At 33.4% G+C, this 19,734-nt stretch overlaps 1 protein-coding gene and 1 long non-coding RNA gene across 2 annotated transcripts; one reads left to right on the top strand and one right to left on the bottom strand.

Moving 5' to 3' along the window:
• Positions 1-15,795: 15,795 nt before the first annotated feature.
• Positions 15,796-16,656, top strand: LOC128041336 (uncharacterized). The gene is made up of 2 exons (XR_008196179.1): positions 15,796-15,933; positions 16,007-16,656. It is a non-coding gene; the product is annotated as an uncharacterized LOC128041336 (long non-coding RNA).
• Positions 16,657-16,813: 157 nt separating this feature from the next.
• On the bottom strand, positions 16,814-17,668 carry LOC105781075 (stigma-specific STIG1-like protein 4). Its single transcript, XM_012605654.2, has one exon. It carries the CDS (start codon positions 17,628-17,630, stop codon positions 16,983-16,985), a length of 648 nt encoding a protein of 215 aa, XP_012461108.1. The 5' UTR covers positions 17,631-17,668; the 3' UTR covers positions 16,814-16,982.
• Between the last annotated feature and the right edge of the window lie 2,066 nt (positions 17,669-19,734).

The following is a 19,734-nucleotide window of genomic DNA, read 5'->3' as shown; positions in this document are numbered from 1 at the left end:
GGGACAATATGAATAATTTATGATTGGTTTCGGATATGTTTATTAAATATTATGAAATATTCGTATTTAATCCGTAAAGTTTGGTAATGCTCCGTAACCCTGTTTCGATAACGAATAAGGGTTAAGAGTGTTATATTTAGTGGTATTAGAGCTCAGTTTAGCCGATTCTCAGAACGAACGTAGCGTGTAAAATGTATACAAATACGTGCCATATAAATTTGTGATAGTGTGGTGTGTATGATCCGATCTAACCCTTGTTTTTCTTTTAGATTGTAAAGATGTCAGGTAGATTTAAACATGCTGAACATGATGAGGCTAATAGTAGCATAACTTGATCTTCATCATCAATCTGAACCTCGATGTTCTTCAAATCATTCAAGAGAGAAACAAACTCACTGATGTGAGCCCTAACAGAGTCATCTTCTCCCAAATCGAATGTATATTGGTGCTGCTTCAACACCAAGTGATTAACTAGAGACTTTGCAATATATATGGTTTCTAACTTTGCTCATTTAAACGCACAAATATTTACGTGGGAAAATTCCTTCAAAGAAGAGGACAAAAAACCACGAGCAAATGAGACTTTACTAAATGAGCAAAAATTGAAAAAAGTATAAGATGGAGATAATCTCAACAAATAACCTTAAATCCTGAAAGAACAAAGCACTCTGGATAAAACCTAAAATTTCCTAAAACTCGCAACTCTCTCAATCTCAAATTTGATTAAAATGATTAATCTAGGTTACAACAACCCTTTTAAGGCTAAATTCGTAGGTTAAACACGACTAAAATAACCCCTAAACTAATTAGAGTTTAATTGAGAAATAATAGTAGAGTTTAACTAGCGGAAGAAAAACATGGTTGAATTGGGAAACACGTCGCAACGTCGTACATCCTTCGTCGGGACGTCGTTCAGATGTCGAGTGTCATGTCATCGGGACATCAACTCTTCCCCATCACAACGTCGATTCATAAATACAAAGCACACTCTACACGTACCCATAGTTGAATTCAAACAAATAAAGTAATATATAATGATAAACCATACGAGTCATATATTTATGCACCAAAATATACCATAAGACAACTAATCAAAATTCCATTCCTTGTTGAACTTGGAAACAAGTATATATGGTTGAGTACAAATTGAGTTTGATGTTGTTTGGCTAAGAAGTTAAATATGTAGTACAAAGTTCATTAAAAATTTCAAAACAGGTACTTGTTTTGCAATTAAACGTTTCTAACTCAAAACAAATATTTGGTCTGAAATCAATATGGTCCCCCAAAATCCAACTGCTTGTTTGACAATAAATTTGATCATACATAATCTCTCTTGGTTTCAAACGTCAGTGTTTTCATATTTGTGAGTTTGAAGTTTGGCACACTACCGAAAAGACCCATTATAGGCCACACCCTAGGTAGATAAAATAAATAAATGAATTTATATTTCTAAAAAAGTAAATATTAATCAATAATGCATTTGGATCAATATGTACAATTCAACCCAAAATCTTTTGAACAATGAAAAGTATTCCATGTAAAGAGGTTTGGCATTTAACCCTTGAATTTCTTTTTAAACAAATTTGACCATTTAGTAAAATACATATTTTAAATATATTTTTATATTATTTAATATTTAATATAACTAATTGGTTTAATATCTAATCAATTAACCTATGATTAATTTAACTTTTGATTTGATTTAAAAACATTATAAATAATTAGGGATAACAACAGAGAAAGGCATGAATGGATATTGTCAAATTCACATTGCTCCATAACTAATACACTCTACTCCCTACCCACCCTACTCGAATGCATAATCTTTAAAACTACTACCACATTCATGAATGATTAATACATTCGTTCTTGTCTCACCCCGATTTTTTTTTAAATAACTAATACATTATATACCCTTTTAAAAGTTATATATTAAAAGAATTTAGGGTTTATTTTATTATGTAATTTTACATTTTTACCTTTTTAACAATTATATGCAGGGGTAAAATGATCATTTCATTTATTGGGGCAGGGCAAGGCAAACAATTACCATAATTGCTCCGCAATTGCCTTAAAAAAAAAAAAGAACACTCACCTTGGCTTTGCTGTTACAAAAAAAAGCTTGTTATGTCTCGAGCAATTCAATCTTGACCATCCCTACAATTAGCTTATGACAATAGCCTATTTATCAAATGATTTTTTTAATTTTAAAAAATAATTTTTAAAATGAAAATAAAAATATTTTCAGAAATAAAATTGAACTTAAATTTCTCATATTTACTGATTTTTTTACCATAAGATATTTATTGATTTGAAAATATATAATAAAAATATAATAACTTAAAAACAACTAATCAGACGTAATTGAATTTTTGAACATTAAATAAAAATTAAATTAAAAATAATTAAAATGTAATATTAAAACATAAAATTATAAAATTTAATTAAATCTTGTAATATTAATTTTCAATAAAACCCAATTTATCTTTATTACATACTATATAGATCTATAAAATCCAATTTACCCTATTAACTCATAATCAAGGTAGTCAAGACTGCATCAGTAAATACATCATTTTTTTCTATTAGAATTAGTGTGTATTAATTTCAATTTATTTTGTGCATCATTTTAGATTTATCGATATTTTTTAAAACATATATATGTATATAAAATATTTACAAATATCAAAATAAATTATATTAAATAAATTTCAAATATAAAATATTCATGCACCGATTGATGCATAATGATTTTTAAATATTATTCATGCATCAATGGATATATAATGTTTTGACCAATACGGTTAAAAGTTAAAATTAGATGGAATGAGTTGATGCGATTTATATGTACCGAAATTTTAACAAATGTGAAAAAAAAAAAGAGTTAATTGTAGGATTTATTTATGGAACAATGTGGCCTAATCGAAATTACTGTAATTTGTGAGAAATCGACTGAAAGAAGGTGAAAATATAGATTATATAGAAATATGGACAATGTAGGTAAGCGACAGCATAGATTAGTATGGACTAAAGTTGAAGAAAATGCAGCTTTGTTTAATGTAAGCATTAGAAATTGGTGAATTTTAGATGAGGAAAAATGAGGACAATGTTGAAACCATGGATTTCCACACAAATCTTTCAATTCCTTTGACTTATTTTACGAGGTGTTTGTCTCCGTTGTCACATTACCAATTCTGACTCTCCCTTTCTTTTATACATATTTAGAGAGATCATAGTCCAAGAGCCTATTTATTTAGCAATTGGCTATGTTGATTGATAGTTGGTGCTGAAACCTTTTTTTGAAATTAACTTTTTTAGTTTAAAATGAAAATAGAGTCGTCACCGATTCTTTTCATTAGGTGTAATCGGGTCACCTCAAAATTTAATCATTTTAATTAAGGATTAGATTTTACTAAAACGATAATTTTTAGCCTACGAAATTCAAGAATACGGGTTTGAGAGTCGGTTACGTATAAGGAAAGATTAGCACCCTCATAACACCCAAAAATGGTACCTCGTTGGTTACTTGATGTCTTGATGTCGAAAATTGAAAATTCGAAGAAAATTCAAAATACAATCCCTCTTTTCATGATTTTTTTTATTATTATCAAAATATCGCTTACCTAAAGTAATCTTCATGAAAATGCCTTATTTCAAGTTAATCGAGAAGAAAATACCATATCTCGTAAGTTAGGACACGATGCTTTAAATCCTCGATCATTACTTAAATTTTGGTCTTTTTATTTTCGAAAGGGATATTCAAAAAAATAATAACGAACCTTGCCTTGGTTTTCAAACATTTCTTATTCGTTAGGTAAAATGAATGCAACTTTTTTTTTTAAACGATATGCTTTTTAATTTATCTAGGCTTAATAATAAAATTGATGAATATGTTTTAACACGATATGCGGTATGGATGTTGGCAAAATAAAGTAATATAGTAGCGGGTAAAAAAAAGAAATGATGATATTAAAATGATAGGCAAATAAATAAATGAACAAATAAACAAATAAATAAAAGATAAAATAAAGATGCCATGCTAGTAAGTAATAATAATGTAACCATAATGATAAAATGTCAATTTATAATAATAATAGCGATAATCATAATATTAATATGAATACTAAAAATAATGATAATAATGATACAACATAAAAAATACATAAAAGGAGAATTTCAATAACATAAATTTTAAATATTTAAAAAAGGGTAAGGAAATAATAAAAATAAAATAAAATATAAAAAAGGTCCATAAATGGTAAAATAAGATAAACGAAGGATTAAATTGAAATTAAAAATGAAAATTATAAAGAAAAACTAAACAAACAAATAAATAAAATGCCTAAAATGAAAACGCAAAAACAAACAGGGACCAAATGGGCAATTATTCCAAACCTCAGGACACGTGTCATTTCCCCAGAAGATCAGCGAACCGAAGACTAATTGAAAGCGAGTTAAAATTGAATGGCATAATTTCTAAAAAGAAATAATAGTGAAATTAGGACCAAATTAAAATAACTCAAAAGGCAGAAGGACTAAAGCTGCAAATATCCCCCTAAAAAACATGCAGATCCTAGGATGGTTCGGGTCGGGCCTCGGGTCGCTTCAAAACGACATTGTTTCAGGTATCCATTTTAAAAAAATGGCCCATGGACCAAAATGAAAATAAAACAGAATTAAATGGCAAAATAAAAAATAAAACAGGACTAAATTAAAACAAGTCGCAAAAGCGGAAGGACCCAATGAACAAATAGACGCCATACCAAAAATGCGCGAATCCTATGCGGTTCTGGTCGGGTCTTGGGTAGCGTCAAAACAACACCGTTTTGGGACCTAAGAACACTGGCCAAAACGACATCGTTTAGGCCTGCCTATATAAACCAATTTTTTTTTTAAATTTTCATTTTTGTGTAACTTTAAAAAAACAATTTGAAACCCTTTTTTTTTCTCTCTAGTCACCCTTGGGCCGACCCACAAGTCCGATGAGCCCCCACAACGGCCACTGGCCGCCGGCGACTGGCTTCGCCATTCCCGGTGTTCGGAATCCACAAAACAACCCCATTTTTGAGTGTTTCGGCTCCCAAAATCTAAATCTGGGGTTGATATTTCCCAAAAATCTGCCAAAGGTCACAAAAATCCCCAAAGAACCCTTCGGTTTCTAGGTTTTGAAAACCTTTTCATCAAAAAATGAGTCACCTTTCATTGAAGGTGACAACCTTGTAGCGATTGCGAACATGTAAAAAAAATTATATTTTTATTCTATTTTTCGAATATAAAAAAAGGAAAATAATCACCTTTTTCTTTTAACCTTTTTTTTGTTCTTCGTATTTTCTCTGTATTTTCTCCGTAAAAATTTACAATATGTGGTTATGGCTTTTATAGCCATATATTACATATTAATTATTTTTTGTATTTTTTCTTGTTGCTTCTACTGTTTCCACTATTTTTGCTCTCTGTCATTTTCGTTCTCTCTTTGTAGGTACCCACGGCAAGGTCAACGGCGCTAGAAGGTCGCGCATGGAATCAGACCTCGGGCATCAAGGTCGCTAACAAGGCGAAAGTGGCGGCGCGCAGAAACCCTAAAGTTTTTGAAAGTTTTTAGATAATGGGCTTGAGGGTTTTTGTGCTATTAGGCTTTGTTTTTGGGCCATTTTGTAATTGGACTTTTAATAATGGACTTTGTTTGTTTATTTATTTATTTATTTTGGTTTAGTTTGGGTTGGGCCGAGCAAAATTGGGCTGTTACAGCTGCCCCTATTTTCTCGTTGTCGTGTAACAAGAATGGAGCAAAGACTTTAAAAAGGACCAATTTCGTCTGGTCTTGTCGAATCTTGACTTCTTTGGTGCTTCTCTTTTTCAAGTAGCCTCATTCTAACCCACTGCAACTTCAGGGGTATAGGAATTGTAGTTTCAATTTACTCTACTGTAACTTCAGGGAAATGAGATTCGTAACTTCAATCTGCCCCACTACTACTTCAGCGAGATATGACTTGTAGCTTGTACCTTTAATTTGTTCCACTGTAACTTCAGGGAAATAAGACTCGTTATGGTAGATTTAATTCGACCCACTGCAACTTCAGAGGTATAGGATTTGTCACTTCAATCTATTCCACTGCAACTTCAGCGAGATAAGATTTGTAGCTTCAATTTGTTCCACTGTAACTTTAGGGAGATAAGATTTGTAACTTTAATCTACTCCACTGTAACTTCAGGGAGATAAGATTTGTTGCTTCAATCTACTTTATTGCAGCTTCAGCGAGATAAGATTTGTAGCTTCAATATGCTCCACTGCAACTTCAGGGAGATAAGATTTGCTCAATCCGACCTACTGCAACTTCAGGGGTATAGGATTTGTGGTCTCATTGATTTGTTGCACCATTCTCTGGGGAACATGACTTGTAGAATCCATCTCATAGGTCTATATTTATACCAAGCGATTAGGATGTTATGATCAGAATGAATCAAATGCTCCTAACTAGATGTATATGAATGATATATGTATGACTGCAGAATGTCATTTTTGAAAATGATCCCTTTTTTAGTGCTTAGGTTGACATTGCTCGTTGTTCGTCAAAGTTCTATCACTGATGTGTTACCGTACCTTCTTGTTTAGATCTGGTATCTTTGACAGGAAACCCGAAGAATTAATCACAATTTAGACTATTCATTCTCAAATATTTCACACCCTTAGATTTGGTTAGTTCTAACTAGTGGTCATGTTTCAGGTCTTTATACTATTTAGAAACCTTTTAGAGAAATATGCACAAATCCTTTTACTTGAATATTGTTAGTCTATTAATCATTATTTCAATGTAAAAATGCTTGAAAAAGATTGCAACAATGGACAAGATTGAAATTTATTAGGAGCAAAACTCGAAAGAAATAGATTAATCAAAAATAACAAACGTTGCTAAAATACACAATGAGTAAGATGAAATTAGGTGCCCCAAATATCGTAGCATAAGCTTTTCTTCACTAACTTCTTTGAGGACCATTTTGAGCCTGATATGTGTTTAGGAGATCTAGAGTACTTTGCTAATGCCCTAAGATGTAATGTTTCTCCTTCTGAGAAGACATGACTACCATATGTTCAATCTTCGATCTAAGCTTGAGCTGCCCTTTCCTGGGTTTTCAACTCAAAGCCCCTTTAGTCTCAAGCGCCCTTTTGCGAGTTTTCGCATTGGCCTCTCATTTTTTTTAGGTAAAGTATTTCTTAACTGAATCTGAATTTATGGGATTAGGTAATTTTTTGCCATCCATCTCAGTAAGAATCAATGCTCCTCCAAAAAAAAATTCTTTATCATATAACATCATTCCCAATTAAGCATCCATTTTCCTCTGAAGTCTTTTTGTATAGGCAATATCTTTTTCAATACCAGGCCACCCTCATGGAATTCCCTAGGGCGAACCTTTTTGTCATAAGCTCGCATCATTCGTTTTTGGTACATCTGACCATGATGGATAACTTTCAGCCTATTCTCTTCAATCAAGTTCAATTGATCATATCGAGATTGGATTCATTCTAGTACATCTCGACTTCAATGGGAAAAACCACATTCATTTCATAAACCAATAAGAAAGGCGTTACCCCGATGGAAGTTTTGATAGACTTTCGATAAGCATAAAGGGAAAATGGTAACTTCTCATGTCAATCTTTATAAGGCTCTGTCATTTTCCTCACAATCTTCTTAAAGTTCTTATTTGCTGCCTCTACTGCACCATTCATTTTTGGGCGATATAGTGATAAGCTGTGTTGTTTGATCTTGAATTGACTATAGATCTCTGCTATTGTGTTGTTGTTCCAATTCAATGCATTGTCAGTTATAATCCTTTCTGGCATTCCATACCGACATATGCTCTCTTTTTATAAGAATTTGTTGACTGCCGACTTCGTGACATTGGCATAGGAAGTGACGTCTACCCACTTGGTGAAGTAGTCGATGACCACAAAGATGAATCGATACCTTGAAAGCTTTTGGCAAGATCGGCCCAATGACGTCCATAAATTTAGCCATGGAGAAAGGTCATGGAGAAGTCATAACATAAAGAGGTTAATGAGGCACATGAATTTTGTCTCCATAAATTTGGCACTTATGACATCTCTTGGCATGAAGTGATCAGATTGGGGCATGTGGTGATCCTGCTATACCTGAAAGGGTAGGGCGACATCTTAGGGCATCGACAAAGTCCTGTAGATCTCCTAAACACATGTCAAACTCAGGAAAGTCTTCAGAAAGTTTGTACAGAGAAGTTCAAGCTGTGATATCTGGGGCACCTGACATTCATACTATTTATAAATTGAATTTGTCATTCTTGGAATACTTCTTTCTTTTTCAAGATACATGTTCTAATCAATTCATCTTTTATTCTTGCTATCCTTGATAATTTATTCATTTCGAGCTATGCTCTAAAATCAATTCTATTTTATCCATCATTATGTTCTTTTTGCAAGCATGTTGCATTGGAATAATGATTAATGGACTAATAAAACTTTCACAAGGGAAGTTTTGCATATTACTCTAAAAGTTTCTAAATAATACAGGAACCTGAAACAGGACTATTGTTTAGAACACACCAAGTTTAAAGGTTGAAATATCTAAGAAGGAAGAGTCTAAATAAAGACCATCCTTTTGGATTTTGTCATCAAAACATTGATTGAACAACATGACAAGATGTCGTCTTGGTGACAAAGCTTCAATGAACAAACAAGCAATGATCACCGAGTGATAAGTAAATGTTTTCTTGGAGAATAAAATTTTGCAATTGTGCATGAACATTTGGTATGACACCTTGGGAATGAGGTAAAGGACCAAAGAGCTTCACATTCTGTATCCTGGAATTGAGATAGGAAAAGATTGAGAAAAGCCATATCTTTCTACCCTTGGGTTACAGTGGGAGATTCATGGTACAAATTTTATGTCCCAGTGGATTGAACTTTGACGTTCACGGTAGGGGGCAATCGGATTAAGTGTTTCTTTGGATATGCCAGTCGAGCAAAAAGGCGTTGTAGCATGTCAGTGATAAAGCCTTAATAAGCTTTTGCGTGATGATAACCTAAGCATTAAGGAATCATTTTCGTGACATTTTGCATTCATTCAAATGTCATTCATACACATATAGTTAGGAGCATTTGATTCATTATGATCATGTCATCCTAATCACTAGGCACAATTAAGTTCATAAAATAGAACATACAGGTTATGTTCCCCAGAGAACAGATCAACGAAGTTAAAGATCTTGCCTTCCTGCATTGACAATGAAGGTGTCGAAGACACAAACCTTACCTCTCGGTTGTGATGGAGCTGGTTGAAGACAAAAGATCTTGCCTTCCTGCATTGATTGACAGTGAAGCAGGTCGAAGACACAAACCTTGCCTCTCTCGGTTGTGATGGAGCTGGTTGAAGATAATATATCTTGCCTTCCTACATTGACAGCGAAGTAGGTCGAAGACACAAACCTTGCCTCTCTCGGTTGTGATGGAGCTGGTTGAAGACAAAAGATCTTGCCTTCCTGTATTGACAACGAAGCAGGTCTAAGACACAAACCTTGCCTTTCTCGGTTGTGATGGAGCTGGTTGAAGATAATAGATCTTGCCTTCCTGCATTGACAGCGAAGCAGGTCGAAGACACAAACCTTGCCTCTCTCGGTTGTGATGGAGCTGGTTGAAGACAAAAGATCTTGCCTTCCTGCATTGACAGCGAAGCAGGTCGAAGACACAAACCTTGCCTCTCTCAATTGTGATGGAGCTGGTTGAAGACAACAGATCTTGCCTTCCTGCATTGACAGCGAAACAGGTCGAAGACACAAACCTTGCCTCTCTCGGTTATGGTGGAGCTGATTGAAGATAGCAGATCTTGCCTTCCTGCGTTAACAACGAAGCAGATTGAAAACAAAGCCTTGTCTCCATCGGTTGTAGTGGAGCTGATTGAAGATAGCAGATCTTGCCTTCCTGCATTAACAACGGAGCAGATAAAAAACAAAGCCTTGCCTCCATCGGTTGCAGTGAAGCTGATTAAAATAAAGGATCTTATCTCTCTGAAGTTACAGTAGAGCAGATCGCACCAGGTCTTATCTCCCTGAGGTTACAGTGGAGTAGACCAAGACTTTCGATCTTATCTCCCGAGGTTACAATGAGCAGATTGAAGACATAATCCTATCTCCCCGGGTTACAGTGGAGCGGATTAAAATAAAGGATCTTATCTCTCGGGTTACAGAGAGCAGATCGCATGTGTCTTATCTCCCGAGGTTACTGATGAGAGTAGATCGAAGAATTTCAGATCTTATCCCCCTGAGGTTACAGCGGAGCAGATCGAAGACACTATCCTATCTCCCTGAAGTTACAGCGGAACGGATTAAAACCACAGATCTTATCTCCCTAAGCAGTAGTGAAGCAGACGAAAGAAACCAGATCTTATCTCCCTAAGCAGTAGTGGAGCAAATCGCATCAAGTCTTATCTCCCTAAGCAGTAGTGGAGCAGATCACAGCAAGTCTTATCTCCCTGACGTTGTAGTGGAACAGACTTAAACCATAAATCTCGTCCCCCTGAAGTTGCTGCGAAGAAGATTGAAGCTACAAGTCAGATTTCCCTAAAGCGCAGTAGAGTGGATTGAAGTGACAAGACACAATGGACTGGAACGAAGCTACTTGAAGAGAAGCGTCAAGAGAAGTCGAGGCTCGGCAAGACCGGGCAAATTTGGTCTTTCTTAGTCTTTGCTCTGTTCTCGTTACACAACAACGAGCAAAGAGGGGCAGCTGTAAAAGCCCAAATTTGCCCGGGGCCCATTATAAATAAAAGACCCAATACCCAATTACAACCCACAAGCCCACATTACAATACCAGCCCACTACCAAACTGAAACCCTAAGCCCAAAACTAAACATTTTCAGCCAAACAAAATGAAAGAAAAAACCCTAGGCGCCGTACCTAGGGCCTTCAGGTCTCTTCTAGCCTCTGCCGCCGCCCTACCCTACTATGCCCACCTGCCACTACGCCTCACACGCCTCCGTCACGTCACGTCGCCACTGACTCCACCTGCAAGGGGAGAAGACACGTAAAGAACAAAAAAAGAAAAATAATAACATGTAATCGGCTATAAAGCCAAAGAAAATCTATTGTAAAGTCTCTCTTTCACGATTTTAAGAAATAAAAGAAAAAAAACAGATTCAAGAAACTTTTTTCGGTATAAGATCTATTTCCTTTCCTAATTTCCTTTTTATTTTTCTTCCTTTCGAAACTGATTGTATTCGATTTTATTTCTTTTATTTTACAAATATAAAACGTATAAACGTAAAAAAAAGCAAAAAAATACCTTTTTTAGATTTTCGGCCACCGTGTCTGGTGGTGGCCAGCGACGACAACGCCGATAATAGAGCACTCATGGGATGTTGAGCGGAGTTTAATGAAAGGAGAGAAGGAGAGTTTTCAAATTTTTTAAAGAGGATGAAATGATTTTTTAGGGTTTTTACTTATATAGGAATCCAAAACGGCGCCGTTTTGGAAGGGTCAGAAAGGCCCCAAAACGACGTCGTTTTGCCCTTACCCGAATCTCAACCCGACCATGCCAAGGTCCGCGTGTTTTGCGCCTTATGGGCTATTTGCGCTGCGAGTACTTTCACATTGTCACCCTCTTTCAATTTACTCCTTTGGCTTTTCGTTTTGTGTTTTAATTTGGCACCATTAATTTGTTTTGCTTTCCAGTTTGGTCCCTATTGAACCTGCGCGTTTTGGAGGATGGGGATTATTTCCCATTTGGCCCTCCGTCCTTTCTCGCGAGTCACATTTTGGTCCTTTTCGTCTTTTTTATTTCAAATTCGCCCAGTATTTTTATTTTATTTCGATTTAGTCCTTTTTTCAGTAGTTTTATTATTATTATTATTTTTATTATTTTTATTATTAGTATTATTACTAATATTCTTATTACTATCATTATATTTATACTTATATTTACTTATATAAATCTTAGATATATGTGACATATTATATTATTATTATATAATTGCTTACATATATATATATATATGTATATATATTTTTATTTTTTATACATACATAAATACTCATTATATATATATTTATATATATGTATATTTATATTTATATTTTTTTCTCACGAATATGTATATACTTACTTATATATATATTTTATATAATAATTTTAAAATATGTGCATATGTTTTTATTTTATAATTTCAAAGTATATATATATATATACACACGTTAATACATTTATATAACATATTTATACGTACATAGTTCTCTTTTATAAAAGTATACACATATATACATACTTTTATATACGCATCTTTTATATTTCCATAATTTTATGTATATACATACATATTTCCCTCATATGTACCTACCTTTTTATATTTTATAATTTTCATATATTTTCCTTTAATTTTATGTTCACTTATGTATTCATTTATATGTCCATCTTTATGCTTTAGTTTATTTATTTATTTGCTATGATATATGCATGATTGATTTATTTTATTATTTGTTTTGTTCATTTTATTTCACACTATCATATTTATTGTTCCACTGCATATTAATATCATATTTTAAAAAGGAAAATATTTCTAAATAAGGCAATGTTTTGCGTTTGGAAATTGAGAAAACACGCCTAAGGTCTTTGGGTGTCGATTTTCTCATTCAACCAAATGGCTTAATATCATTTAAAAATTTCAAAATATGGCAATGTTTTATGTTTGAAATTGAGAAAACACACCCTAAGGTGCTGGGTGTTGATTTTTCTCGTTCAACCAAATGTCTTAATACCCTTTTTTAAAATATATATATATTTCAAAATAAGGCAATGTTTTGCCTTTGGAAATTCGAGGAACGTGCCCTAATGTGCTGGGTTTCGGATTCTCGTTTAACCAAATTGCCAAATATCCTCTTAAATTTTAATCCATGCCATTCAAGTTTTTTTAAGGATCGTATTTTAAATTTCTTTAAAGTTTTCAATTTCCGACATTCAGACCTTGAGTAATCAACTAGGTACCAATTTTGGGCGTATCGAGGGTGCTAATCCTTCCTCGTGCGTAACCGACTCCCGAACCTGTTTTTCTGAATTTCGTGGACCAAAACCGTTGTTTTAATAAAATCAAATCATTTATTAAAAACAACCACTTTTTGAGGTGATCCAATCACACCTCATTAAAAAATATTGGTGGCGACTCCCATTTTCGTTTTCATTTTTTCAAAACCCAAGTCGACCCCGTTTTTATCCAAAAAATGGTGTCAACACGGGGTGATGTCCACAAAATCAACTAAAAATTTGACAAAGGCAAATGCACATACCAATTAATAGTATAGTTACAATGAGCACAGATATCGTTTCCACGAAGACTAAAAGTACTAGTAATTACCGTCTTTCTATTATTTAACCGACAAATTAGAGTGATTGATTAAAACTAAATTAATTAACTAAAGAACACAACAAAGAACAAATTAGGAAAATAATCGATTAACAACCAAGAAGCGAGATAATACTCAGGAAAGAATCTACCTAGATTTCATCTATCATTATCAATCTGAATTAAACAATTTCTTCACTTAGCATCTTGATTCGTAGAAATCCCTAAATTATGCTTATATCTCTTTCGAGAGTAAGAGCAACTAACTCTACGTTGATTAATTAAAATTTATTTATAATTAAAACTCCTATTATCGCATTAACTCGATCTATGAATCCCCCTATTAGATTTGACTGTAATCTTGTAGATTTATGTTGTTCTATTTCTAGGATTGCATGCAACTCCACTCAATTATACTAGATCTCCTCTTAAACAGAAATTTTTCCTCCTTTAATTTAAGCATATGAGTTAATAGTCCAGAAATATTAAACCAAGAATTAAACACACATAATTGAGAACAAGATTCAAGTATTTATTACGTAAAACAAAAATCAATAGACAGAATTCATCATAGGGTTTATCTCCCCTAGGTATTTAGAAAGTTAGTTCATAATCGCAAATAAAAACATCCAGAAAACAATATAACCACAAGAAATTAAGAAACTCATAATAAACTTCAAAGAAATCAAAACGAGATCTTTAATCTTGATGGAAATCTGCTTCAGAGTTAGCTTCAGTGGTGTTTTCCAAGTTGTTTTCTTGAGTATTCTATGACGACTCACTCCTCTCTTCTTATCTTTGTTGTATATAGGTCTTAAAATGCCCTAAAAACCTAAAAATTGCATTTTTTCGTGTATTTAGAGCACGATTCGTGATTTTCACACGATTTGGCATGTGGTCGTATGGTAGCCCGTGTGGCTCACACAGCCTTGTGCCCAGCCCATGTGGCTCCTAAAACTTGCTCCGATTTTCGCTTCTTTCATTATCAAATGCTCTCCTGAGTATAGAAACATGAATTTAAAGGATTAAAAGCATAAAATTCACCATTTTAAATCGAATAATCATCTAAAAATGCATTAAGAATGAGGCTAAAACATGTTACTTTTGACATTTATCACGGGGCGAAACGGGGTGGATTTTTTCTTTTGAATAGTGGGTATGGAATGATTATGATAATTACTTACCCCACTCCGACTTGCTCCACTATATGAAATTACTATTTATCATTGTATATATAAACTATTAAAAAGGTAAAAATGTAATAACATAACATAGAAAAATTCATATATTTTATGTTTAAATATTTATTTGACTTTAAAAAATTGAAAATATTAAAGCCAAGTGGCAAAAATTAAATTGAAGCGAAATGAAGTGGGACGGGGATGGATGTATCCAACATCTACGGAGGTGATAGTGGTTTTTAAGATTAAGCATCGAGAGTGGAGAAGAGTGTCATAGGTCGCAAATCAAAGCCAGTGACAAATGCACACAAACCGTCTCATGGAGGTTAACTGGTCAAATATAACTTAAATAATCCACTGGAACCGGTCTAATTTGTGTAACATATGGAGAAACTCACTAATTGAAGCCTTGGTGGTAATAGTTTTCAAGATTATGCATCGAAAGTGGAGCGGTGCAGGTGATGAAGCAGCACGTGCCAACTGTGAAATGATAGTAAATTTAATAATATTTGCCCCCACCTCACTCCCGGAAAATAGATTTATCTTATGCTTACAAGCATATATATATATATATATATATATTAAACAATAATATTTAAAATATATAAATAATATATTGTATTGAATACGATTATAAATAATTATATAAGCTTGTTTCCTTTTGAAACAATATTCTTTAAAACTTATTATTAATTAGTTAATTTATTTTGTTTTAAAAGCCAATAAAGTGGAGTAGTATTTAAACGTCAAACACCCATATTTATAAGATTAATCACTTAAATTTTCATTATATTCTTTTTCTACGAGTGTATATATTGTTTTATTACCTTCCTTTCTTTTTAACCTTATGGCCATTTCCTATTCTTTAAATATAAAATATAAAACATTTTCATTATTATTCAATTACACCCAGTCAAATAAAAAGCAATATAAATATTAAAAATATGTTGAAATCTTAAAATAAAATAATTATCAAAATACACCATTAATGAAAAAATTGACTCCAAAATAATACCACAATTTCTATTTTAATTGTTTTACTAAAGCCTAAATAATATAAAATTCATTTTCAACCCTACCGTAGGTGATGAGTTCAAAACAATAATTTCTGAATCATAATTAGATACATTATATTTAAAATTAATTCAATGACAACAAATTTTGAATCCAACATACTTCGGTCCAATCCAATTTATTAAAGTTCGATTTTTTAAATAAAAAAAAATAGTTTCGAGACCAATCCCATTGATTGAACCCATTCCAGATATTTACAATTTAAAATTCAAATAAAACTCTTAGTCCGAATAAACACTCCTTCGAAAATTCCCGAGCCACCCACCTCTTCAGGACCCAAGCGCCTTCAAGTTGCCGAGAGACCAGGAATTTAGCTAAGGTAATTTTTGATACCCTAAACTTAATTTAAACATTGATTTCTACTTGAGTCATCAGATTTTGAGTTATGGCAGGCTCGGTTTCTGTTTCTCGTCTCTGCGTCTGCTGCACTGCTCCCATCGATTTTGCTGAAATAGCGGACTTGTTATCGCCGCTATTTCCCGTTACACTGCTACTTGCGGCTGCCATCCGCTGCATGTTAAATTTGTTGAACTGTGTTTAGTGGTGTCGGGGGCGCCGCTACTGCGAAATAGCGGCTGCGAACCACTATGCCACTGCTATTTTGAACCCTACTAATCCCGTATGGCCCATAGATAGAAGAAGATGTCAGGAGTAGCCAATCAAGAAGGAGGCAAGAAGCCTGCTGATACGGCTCACATCAATCTTAAAGTAAAAAATTTCCTATTTCCCCCTTCTGTTCAATAAGTAGGGGGTTTGATCTTTTGCAGTAAAACAAAAATCTTAAATTAGTGTTGAGTACTTTTGTCTTACATTTCTATTATGTTGTTTAAATTGGAAGATTTTGAATTGTAATTTGGTTTAGATTTCAAACAGGTGGTGGTAAGTCCTACTAGTTGGTTTTTAGGTTTATTTATGCGGTAGAATCAAAGTTATAGAGTAGTGAAAACTAGGATGTATTAGATATAAACCTCTGAAACTATGTGGTCTCTTACAAAAATATGGCCTATGGGTTTTTATGGAAGCTTTTTTATTGTTCTTGTTATGCTCTGGCAATACTTTGGTCACGAACGACTAATATCATGATTGATGTCCCATTAATTTTGCATTTCAATCGCATTCTTTTGTATGAGAATCTTGCTCTTGCATATGACTGTTTCGAGTATATGGAAGAACCATTATTTATTGAGTTTTGACAATGATTTAAAACACCAAACAGTTTTCTTAATAAAAATTTCAGGAAAATGCAAACAACTGGGGAGTTCTATCGTAACGTATACAAGGCATTTATTTTAGTTTCCCTTTTGTGAAGAAAGCAAGCAGATAGTGCATATATAAGTTGAATCTTTAACTGGATTCTGTTCAACAACTTCAACTCCTTGATGGTGAATGATCACCTGTTAGGGGCGGAGGCAAACCAGGAGGGCAAGTCCTGGGCGGTGGCCCTGGCTGCGTAGGAGGGCATGGTGTTGGCTGAGGGCGATGAGGATGAGGAGGAGGGAATGGTCGTGGTGGATGAGGAGGGACCGGTCGCGGCGGGTGAGGAGGGAATGGTCGTGGTGGGCGAGGAGGGAATGGACGAGGCTGTGCATATCCACACATCCCAAACGAGCATTGAACCCTAAATGGGCATCGGTTTCCACAGCGACCACAATTCAGAGGACTAATATTCGTATTAATACAGACCCCCCTGCAGCATTGCCAAGTAAATGGACATCTAAGCGCACATAAGCCACAGTGAGCATCATCAGAGTTAAGGTCAACACATCGGTTCCTACAACAACGCATCCGAGCTGTTGGCGGATGTTCTCCCTGTTCACATATCCACGGCCTGAACATGCATCCACCAGGTCTTGGCCTCGGATTTGCTGCATTCCTGAGCCATGGCGACGCTCCATCAGTAGTCTCATTCTGTAGCACCCATTTCGGTTTTACATTAGCTTCTGCCATCGCAATTGGCAGTAACACCAACAGTTGCAGCAGAAAGGGAAGAAACAAAGTTTTAGCAAGCCACTCCATTTGAGGATTGCACAAAAAATTGCAATGAACCTGTGGAGTTATAAACTCTATATATATACAAATAAAAAGGTAAACTACTTTAGTAAAACTTGGAAGATTGATTTAGAAGTTCATTTTCTTACACTAATCGATGTAACAAGAAATCGTACTTGATAAACTATTTATGATTAAAAGTGTGTAAGGGCGTGATCAGTTTTGGCTTAAACACAAAATTAAACTAATTATTCACAAAATATATATTAAAAAAAGGGATTCCTTTTTTCCTGGTGATGGGGAGGATCCTCATATGGTAAACCTGAGGGCTTCCATGGACCTCAAAGCATGTTTAGCAGTCTCAGCCCTTTTGTCACATGCTTTTTGCAAACTCTTCAATTGCTACCAATACGTAATGTAATAGAAAATTTTCATACTATTTTTCAGCTTATTACCACCAATTTCTTCCTCTCTTATTTATTTGTTTACCCTTTAATTGCTTATTGATAGACGACATCTTGAAACAAATAAAAGAAAGTAAAATCTTAGCGTAAATATTGTTAAACAGCAGATGAGTATAAATTTATTAAAGGGTATGTGTTGACTTAATAAGAATGCTGTTGGTCAAGACAAGATTCGCATCGGATTTCAACAAAAACACAGTCCATAATAGATTACGTTTGCAGCTTACGCTGTTCTTGATTAGTGTTCAAACTAAGACTAGTGTTATCATGAAATTCAAATTCAACCATGCTTTTGTTGTTAAATAAAATAAAAAACTTCAACAACACATTATGTTATAATCACGATGTAGATGTCGGTAAACAAATACATTTCACGTAAAAAAAAAAAAACATTCTTAATAAATTTTATTTTAAATATATATTTTTTTAATTTTTTATTTAAAAATTATATAAAAGTATGAAAAGACAAAATTTTCATTACAATAATATTAATTATCATTTAAAAGGAAGGGTTTTTTAGGGTTTTTCCATTTGAACTGGTACTCGGCTACCCCTTGACACCGACTCAATCAAGGGACATACAATAATATATATAGGTAAGAGATAAATATCAAATTTACATTTCCTCTTTATTGATGTGTTTGGTATTGCTTGATAAATAAAATAAAATATACAATTTCAGTACAGCCTCCACTATTTTCTTGTACTACAAGACATATCCTAATATTAATATTTGAAGGACTACAAGACATATATGCAGATGAAAAGATAGCATTTTTATTATTTTCTTTTCACTAAAGCAATTTATTCCATGAAAAAGAAAATACAGAAAACCAGTTTTGAAATTTTTAAATTTCAGAAGCAAAAGGTAGACAATTTGTGGACATAGAAGAGGGTTGCATTTCAAGTTTAATTAAAATGATTTTAGAGATAAATTGAAAGACAGTTAGATGGAGTAACATCAGATTTGGTGAGAAAAATGACATAATTTTAAATACCAAATATGGTATTAACATGTTAATTGGCATATGTAATCTTTGTTGGTATATGTTTCATCTCCATATTCTTTGATTTGATATCTAGTATTAGTACACCCTCCACTATTGTCTTATAGTCCTTGAAATAATAATATTAGGAAATTTATTAAATCTATATACAATCATAACCATGCACTAATTTACTATTTCAGTCGCCTTTAAGGGCTAAAACCTAATTTATCCCATTTTATTATTAATCAAAATTTTAAAAGAGTCCAAATATCAAAACAATTTTTCATCTCAACTACAATAACCCCAAAAATAAAACAATTTATTGTGTGATTTACCCTTTACAATTTCTTCTTTTAACTACAATTCAAATAATTTATCTAATTAAAATTTCCTAAACTATGTCTTTGTTTTCTTTTTAATCTTCCAACTATGAAAAATATAAAATGGCCATTCACCATTTAATTTTGATTTTTTTTGTCACCAATGACTAACCCAAAATTGAAAACACCTGAAAATTCAATATAATTGGGTGACCAAAAAGACAAAAATAATAGTTAGTCGACTATTTTTTAATTTTTTATAGTTGGACGACTAAAAAGATATTTATTAATAATTGAATGATAATTTTGTAACGTTTCATAATTAAATGACTAGAAAAGAAAAGAAAAAACTCGACTA

The sequence above is a fragment of the Gossypium raimondii genome, chromosome 1, assembly GCF_025698545.1.
Source record: "Gossypium raimondii isolate GPD5lz chromosome 1, ASM2569854v1, whole genome shotgun sequence".
NCBI classification, from domain to species: Eukaryota; Viridiplantae; Streptophyta; class Magnoliopsida; order Malvales; family Malvaceae; genus Gossypium; species Gossypium raimondii.
Note: the sequence above shows the minus strand (reverse complement) of the source record. Positions and strands in the feature narration are given on the sequence as shown.

Coding starts and splice junctions, on each gene's coding strand:
- LOC105781075 (XM_012605654.2), bottom strand. CDS start 17,630: ATGGAGTGGCTTGCTAAAACTTTGTTTCTTCCCTTTCTGCTGCAACTG.